General features: G+C 38.2%; 1 protein-coding gene and 1 pseudogene across 1 annotated transcript; both read right to left on the bottom strand.

The window, feature by feature from the left end:
* LOC102818412 overlaps window positions 1-1,216 on the bottom strand; it is a 4,909-nt pseudogene extending 3,693 nt beyond the window's left edge.
* Window positions 1,217-3,045: 1,829 nt separating this feature from the next.
* Window positions 3,046-8,104, bottom strand: ZNF383 (zinc finger protein 383). Its single transcript, XM_006867398.1, has 3 exons — window positions 7,980-8,104; window positions 7,376-7,471; window positions 3,046-4,232 (listed from the first exon to the last, which is right to left on the bottom strand). Exons 1-3 carry the CDS (start codon window positions 8,095-8,097, stop codon window positions 3,046-3,048), a joined length of 1,401 nt encoding a protein of 466 aa, XP_006867460.1. The 5' UTR covers window positions 8,098-8,104.
* Window positions 8,105-8,418: the final 314 nt, after the last annotated feature.

Below are 8,418 nucleotides of genomic sequence, written 5' to 3'. Positions count from 1 at the left end.
TATGGAGGGGATTATAATCAATGTAATGAAACAAGTCATATGAATGGTTGAATGTGAAACTGATGATGTGCCCTGTAAACTTTCACTCAATCCACAATAAAAACCTTAAAAATAAAAATAAAAAAGCAAGTGCCTTGCATCAGTCCTGTAGTTAGCCCCTAGACAGATGAGAACTATCAGTCTTCTTGGATAAGAAAATTGCCCTGCTCCCTTTAGGACCTGGGACTCAGTCTGCCATCTTCAAGACCATGGCTATGCTTTTGAGGGTGGCATACACCTTTCCTACCGTTTTGTCTTTTTCTTAATTCAGCATTTGCTTAATTCTTGTAAACCTCGGATTATTTTCCAGAACTCTTGACAAAATTGATTTAGCTGAGTTTTGCTTGATCTTACAAAGTTTCTATGAAAGGATGGGCCCTTGGAACTACCTAGCTACTCTTCCTCTTTGACCAACATCACTGGGACACTTATTTTACAAAGGTGACAGAGACAAGGCAACTCACTGGAGGTAAAGAAAAGGCTTTTCGACAAATAATGCTAATATAACTGGATGCCTTTGTGGGCAAAAATGAACTTCAACCCTTCACACCATGCGCAGATATTAATTGTAAGTGACTCATATACTTAATGGTAAAAGTTAAAACTATGAAATTCCCAGAGTAAACAGTTTTTATACGTCAATGACTTTCAAAGTACTGACATCTATACATTTTCAATCCCTGATCTCTAAATGATAGATCTCTAAAATGAGAGACCAATGATTTAAAACGTATAGATGTCGTACTTTGAAAGTTATTGAGTCTTCTTTTATAGCCCAACATATGGTCTGTCTTTCCCATATTTAATGCTTCCATTGCTCTTTCTCTATAATTCTATGGTTTTGAAAAAGGCAAACAACATGGCTAGAATCCTTTGTTAAAAATTAATATTATATTAATGAATGTACTGACGAGAATATGGGATAATTCTACTAAATATCTACAATGTGAAAGGTGAGGCAGGCAGGCCTGTGGAAATAGGCGCTGGTTCCCCATGTCCCCCAGGCTCATAGCTCATTCCTGGAGCAAGATTCACATTTCTGGAAATAAGCAACAGACTACCTCAGCCTCATGTGATTCCCCAAGCTAATCTCCTGTTACTGACCCACCTCCCAGAGGGAACAGAGCCCCGAGCTAATGTTCACCTGCTTCCGCTTCTGTCTTGTATGCTCATGCATCCTTCCCCGCCATGACTGAACCAACCAATCCCAGGGAGCCCTGTGAAGCTGTTGCCCCCCGACTAACCAATCCCAAATGAACTCATGTATGCACCCTTTATTTCCTATAAAATATCCTCACACAGAGAAGACAGGGCTCAGCCTCTGGATATGAATCCACTGAGCCATGTGCTAAACAATAAAGGCCTTCCTTTGTTACAACCCGCATGGAGTTGGCAACTCCTTCAGAGCAACTCTGGTACCGGTAAGATTTCAATTAAGTCTAAGCACTTTACATTTATTAATTCATTGAATTCTCACAGCAAACCAATACATAATTGGAAAAAAATATCTAGAAGGATAAACAAATCTTTGATAACCATGGTTACCTTTCTGGTATGGGGTTGGGATTAGGACAGTTGATTAAAAGGAATGAGACAGTTTATAAAGAAAAAACATGGATAATTTCAGCACTTAAATGTTTTAAAAGAAAGGAAAAGCAAACAAGCATTCAAATATAAATTTGGATCTCATTATTCAGGGAAGCTTTTATAATTGTCAAAATTTAGAGTTAATTATAACTTTCATCAGTAGGTATAGTGAACTCATAATAACATTTATATTTACTGAGGGGTCCTGGTATAGTGCCGTGGGTTAATACGCTGGACTGCAAAGCTCTTTTGAACCACAAGGTCGATGGTTCAAGTTTACCAGCTGCTCCTAGGAAACCCTATACAGGGTGGCTATGGGTCAGAACTGACTCAACAGCACTTAACAACATATTTACTAAAATAGCAGCCCTTTGTAATGATACATTGTAGCATTATAAACAGTACAGTATACAACCATGATTACACTTTCATTAACAAAATGTGCAGGATTTTCTCCAACAATTTGAAAAAATACCAACCTCTAGTTGGTATTATTGGAGTCCTGGTGTAGCGCTGTACAATAAAGCACTGGACCACAAGGTTAGTTTGAACTGCAAGGTGAGTCATTCAAACCCACCAGCCAATCCTCATAAATCCTGTACAGGGCCGCTATGATTTGGAACCGATTAGATGGCACTTAACAACAAACAATAGTTGGCATTTTTACAGTAATTTTGGTGTTGACTTTGCGCTTTTTTATGCTTCCTGCTTTTCTACTTAACAAAAAAAAAAAAAGCATACATTTGTGAAATGAAACAAAAGCATTAACAGTGACTTCGAAAACAAAGTTACAATTCTACCAGGAAATTAAAAATACACTGAGCGTCAAAAAATTTGTAGGAGAATAGAATGAAAAGATAATAGACTTCTAGGAACTTTCTGAAGCCCACTCTTATTAAATAAAGGCAATGAAATTTAAACAGTATGGTACTAGTCAAAGTATAGATAAGGAAAAATAGGGTTCCAAAACACAAGCACATGTAAACAAGTATATAACACAAATACAGCATTGGGTAATGACAGTATTATTGAATAAATGGCATTGGGATGTGACTTTCAGGGAAGGAGGAGGGCAAATGTCAATTTTGACCCTAATTTACATTTTAGATGGAACCCTGGATGCATAGTGGATTGTGTGTTGGACAGCTAACCACAAGGTCAGTAGTTTGAATTCCAGTCACTTTGAGGGAGAAAGATAAGGTTTTCTGATCCAGTAAAGATTTAAAGCCTTGGACACCCTAGGAGCATTTCCACTTTGCCCTGTGGATCACTATGCGTCGGAATCAACTTGATTTATATCTTAGAGTGAAATACATTTGGATCAAAAACTAAAATATGAAATTCTGAGACTTCAAAATATGTGAACTATTAAGCATGAATTTGCTGAAACTATTAGAAAAGTGGAAAGAGCTTTAATTTTTAAAATCCATCAGTATGGATTCCTTGATGACGGTTGAGGTCTGATCCACTACTAAATGCCTTCCCACATTCCTTACAGTTAAAGGGTTTTTCACCGGTATGAATTCTCAGATGCCGAGTCAGGTTTGAGCATTTATTAAAAGACTTTCCACATTCATTACATTCATATGGTTTTTCATCTGTATGAATTCTCTGATGTTGAAAAAGTTGTGAATTTTGAGTGAAGGCTTTCCCACATTGAAGACATTCAAAGGGTTTCTCACCAGCATGAATTCGCTGATGTTGATGAAGTTGTGAGCTCTGAGTAAAAGCCTTTCCACATTCTTTACAATCATAGGGTTTCTCCCCAGTGTGAATTCTCTGATGATTGGTAAGTGCTGAGCCACTGCTAAAGGCTTTCCCACACTCCTTGCATTCATAGGGTTTTTCACCAGTATGAATTCTCTGATGCTGAACAAGCTTTGAACTTTGAGTAAAGGCTTTGCCACATTCCTTACAGGCATAGGGTTTCTCACCTGTATGAATTCGCACATGTTGAAAAAGTTGTGAGCTCTTAGTGAATGCTTTCCCACAGACTTTACATTCATAAGGTTTTTCACCAGTGTGAATTCTCTGATGGTCAATAAGATTTGAGCAATAACTGAAGGCCTTTCCACATTCCTTGCACTCATAGGGTTTATTTCCAGTATGAATTCTCTGATGTTGAGAAAGGTACGAGTTACAACTGAAGGCCTTCCCACATTCCTTGCATCTAAAGGGTTTTTCACCTGTATGAATTTTCAGATGTCGAGTAACATGTGAGCCACAGCTAAAGAATTTCCCACACTCTTTACATTCATAAGCTTTTTCACCAATATGAATTCTCTGATGTTGAATAAATTGTGAGTTCTGACTAAAGGCTTTTCCACATTTCTTACATTCATAGGGTTTCTCTTCATTATTAATGATTTGATGTAGAGTATTGAACGTGTGTTCAATAAAGTTGGGCATGTATTCATGAGTGAATATTTCTTGACTAAAATACCCCAGGGGTCTATCCAAGTGAATTTTGTAGTCCAAGATATCTCTAAGATTAGAGTACTCAAAGCCTTGCCTTTTAAGTCCAAGTAGCTCTCTCTGACATGATTCTATTTCATAAACTTCCTTCTTTAGAGACAATAACTTGGTTTCACACATTGATTGCAGATCTGAAAGAAAATGAAATGTTAAAGCTTTTGTTATTGTTGTTAAAAGTTCAACATTTATTACATCAGTGAAAAAAACCAAACTGAGAAATTTTATCTAGCAGTAAATGATATACAGTTAACAAGAAAACATGTAATCTAAAAAGTTGGCAAGAAATGTACAGAAATTAATGAGCTATAACACAGGAAGAGACAGAGGGAAATTATAGGTATATGTTGTCACAATGATTCTCAAATACTGGTTCGGATTAGAATCATCTAGAAAGCTTGGTAAATACACACTATTCAGGCCATCTTCCACATTAAAAGATGATTAGTCAAGTTTACATATACATCTAGGCATGCATGGATGTTGTTAGGTGCCGTCAAGTCATTTCTGACTCATAGTGTTCCTAAGTACCCCAGAATGAAGCACTGCCTAGACAAGCTCCATCCTCATAAGTGGGTTTGAGCCCACTGTGGCATCCACTATGTCAATTCATCTTGTTGGAAATCTTCCTCTTTTTTGCTGATCCTGTAACTTACCAAGCATGATGTCCTGTTCCAGTGATTGGTCCCTCCTTATAACATGTTCAAAAGCATGTGAGGCAAAGTCTTACCATATTCACTTCTAAGGAGAAGTCTGGCTATACTTCTTCCAAGAAAGATTTGTTTGTTCTATGGCAGCCCATAATACTTTTAATAGTCTTCACCAACACCATAATTCAAAATGCACCAATTCTTCCACTGTCTCCTTATCCACTGTTCAACTTTCACATGCATATGAGGCAACTGAAAATTCCATGCCTTGGGTCAGGAGCACTTTAGTCCACATACTGGTATCTTTCCTCTTTAACACTTTAAAAATGTCTTTGGAAGCAGATTTGCCCAATGTAAAATGTCATTTGATTTCTTGACTGCTGCTTTCATAAGCACTGATTGTGGATCCAAGTAAAATGAAATTCTTCACAACTTCAATCTTTCTTCCATTTATCATGATGTTGTTTACAGTCTAGTTTTGAGGATTTTTGTTTTCTTTACATTGAAGGTTGTAGTTTTAAAATCTCCCATCAGCAAGTGCTTCACATTTTAAAAGAGCAAAGATGTCACAGAGGACTAAGGTACACCTGACCCAAGCCAAGATAGTTTCAATTGCCTTAGATGCATGAAAGTCGGACAATGAATAAGAAAGACCATAAAATAATTGATGCGTTTAAATTATGGTTATTTGCAAAGAATACTGAAAGTACCATGGATTTCCAGAAGAACAAACAAATCTGTCTTGGAATTAGTACAGCCAGAATACTCCTTAGAAGTGAGGAGGGTGAAACTTCACCTTCTGCATAGAAGGACATCAAGCTTGGTAAAGTGGAGGGTCAGCCAAAAAGAGGAAGACCCCCCCTATGAGATGGACTGACACAGTGGCGACAGCAGTAACTCAACAGTACCCAGTAACAACAACATTTGCTACTGTGGAAGAATTTAGGTCCAAAAATGGAGATATTAGGCATTTAAACACTGAAGTCATCAAAACGGAGCATCTCAAGGCAGAAACAAGTAATTCATTCCAGCACAATCCTTTCTCTCCTAACTCTAGATGATCTTTCAGCAACTTTCATCTAGTTAGGTTGTTTGGTGATCTTTACTACTGTCCCCTTTAATCTCCCCTGCCAGTCCTCTTTAAAACCAGAATTGCTTTTTACCCAGACCACTGAAGAAGTCACCTACTCAGAAGTTCTCACACACTCTAATCTATTCAGGAGCCAAAATCACTTTTGGGCTGGCCTCCTCATCAAAATCCAAACTCCTCATCATCACCAGCAAAGGCTGAATGATGTGGTTCCTTCTGCCTTTTCTTCCAACCTTGTTACTTGCTTACAGTGCCCAGGAATACTGCCTTCTTCAATTCTCCAAAAAGAACTAAGTTCTCCCCTCTTAGCAGAGCCTTCAAGAATTTCAGAGCAGATTAAGCAAGCAACCAAGCAAAAGAACAGAGACAGGGGAAGCTAGATGCTATGTCATATAAGGTATTTAAGGAACCAAGGAACAGAAATTGAAAAGAGAAAAGGGCATATCCCCAGAGCCAATAGAGAAAGCCTTCTCCTAGGTTCAACACCTTGAACTCAGATTTTAGCCTCCTAACAGTGAGAAAACAAACTGCTTTTTGTAAAAGCCACCACGTGTAGTATTTCTGTTATAGAAGCTCTAGGTAACTGAGGCAGGTAGTCACTCCAATCATTCCCAAGACTCTAACTATTATTTCAATATGAATTAATTCCAGTTGTACATATTTAACCCCTGACTTTCTGCTACACTCTCTGACCCTCTTTTTTTAAAAATTAGATTCCGCTCTGCAGAACTTTTTCATGAATATATATCTAACACAACTTTCAAACTCTGAATTCTTCATAGCTTACATAATTGGAAATGTCAGCATTTAGCAGACGTCCTTGGATATGTTTGGAAATTTAAAATGTTGGGTAAAGAAGAATCTAAGAAAAACAATTGAAACAAGTCATTGGAATGTACTTATACTGAAGAATGGGGGGCAGGGGCAGGTAGGGATTGTTGTTGCTGTTGTTAAGAACCGGAGAGTGGATTCTGACCCATAGGGACTCCACGTAGGGTTTCCAAGGAGCAGCTGGTGAGCTTGAACCGCTAACTTTGTGGTTCAAATCCACCTTGCAGTCTAGTGCATTAACCCACAGGGTCACCCCAGAACTTCAGGTAGGTATTGGTGTGCCACGTAGTCGGTTCTGACTCATAACGACCCTGTATAGGGTTTCTGAGGTTGTACATCTTCACAGGAACAGAACAACTGGTAGTGATTATGCAGACGTAAATACACACATGCATGCAGACACATTACATTATTTGGGGAATGGTAATAGAAAGCACTTAGATAAGTTTAAAATGAAAGAGAAAAAGCTAGCAAGGAATTGAGCCTACAATATGGGTAAAAGAATTTTCTACACTAGAAAGAGTAGAAAGTAGGCAAATGGATGAAACAGGTCATTTAAGGACTCATGCTGAAGGGATTCCTTCTCCATACGTGTAGGGCCTTGATGGTAGCTTCCAACACAACATCTTGCACGTGCTGTTTTCTCACTGATAAACTGAGTTCTTACCTGTAATGCCCTACTTTTATATGAACATCTTTCACTCACCTGAACAAAGGCCTTTTGTCAGCTCTCTGCCAACCATCCAGGGTTCCTTCCCTTGTTCCAATAAGGAGATCACTTGAGGCTTAGGGATGTAAGTTCCTGCTCACAAGAAAAGATAAGGAACATGGTTATGCTGTGGGTAATCCCAGAAATCAGATCCAGTCCCTTGGTGATCAAGAAGGAGATGCCACTAGAGGAAGAGCCAAAAAAAGAAAGAGATACAGCTTCAGCCATAACCCATTGGTGCTATTTCCCACTCTTCATTATAATTTATACTATTTATTTGGGAATACCAATAAAACAAAAACCAAAGCAACCATTGCTGTCAAATTGATTGTAACTCATAGTAATCCTATAAAAAATGAGTAAAACTGCCTTCTAAGGTTTCCAAGACTGTAATCTTTTCAGAAGCTAACTTACTGCCACATCTTCTTCCCATAAGGTCGTTGGTAGATTCAAACCACAGACCATTTGGACAGCAGTCAAGTGCTGAACCACTGTGCCACCAGAGAATAGGGAGCAGAAACACACCTGGTAACTTGCAAAACAGCTGAAAACTCACTTCACTGTGGAAGTAGACCTTAATGACTGGTATAAAGGTTCTTACCCATTGAAACCATATTGCTGTAAGTCTCCAACATCACATCTCTATATAAGTCCTTCTGAGCAGGGTCCAGGCATTCCCATTCCTCCTGAGAGAAGTCTACAGACACATCACTGAACATCAGTGATTCCTGAAACAGTAGACATGGATAACTTGTGAAATGCTTCTGAGACTATTATGTTTGTATTGTGGGAAAAGGTAAATGAGTAATTATATTAGTGTAACTGAGTTCTCAAAAACAGAAGCTAGAGTAAGAAGTTTATTTCATATACAGAACAAATTCCTGACTCTGTCCATTGAAAAAGCCTAGAAACAATGATCAGCACAGTAGCAATGAACACTCTACTGCTGAAACTGTGGTCTTTAAAATCATTTCCAAATAGAGGGAACAAAGGTTCTTTGGAGAAAGAGTTGACTTCAGGATTAAACCAGAAATACACAC

The sequence above is a fragment of the Chrysochloris asiatica genome, unplaced genomic scaffold (assembly GCF_000296735.1).
Source record: "Chrysochloris asiatica unplaced genomic scaffold, ChrAsi1.0 scaffold00104, whole genome shotgun sequence".
NCBI classification, from domain to species: Eukaryota; Metazoa; Chordata; class Mammalia; order Afrosoricida; family Chrysochloridae; genus Chrysochloris; species Chrysochloris asiatica.
Note: the sequence above shows the minus strand (reverse complement) of the source record. Positions and strands in the feature narration are given on the sequence as shown.

Coding starts and splice junctions, on each gene's coding strand:
- ZNF383 (XM_006867398.1), bottom strand. CDS start 8,097: ATGTTCAGTGATGTGTCTGTAGACTTCTCTCAGGAGGAATGGGAATGC. Junction 7,472..7,979: donor CAGCAATATGGTTTCAATGG/GTAAGAACCTTT, acceptor TCTTGTGAGCAG/GAACTTACATCCCTAAGCCT. Junction 4,233..7,375: donor GACAAAAGGCCTTTGTTCAG/GTGAGTGAAAGA, acceptor ATTTTCTTTCAG/ATCTGCAATCAATGTGTGAA.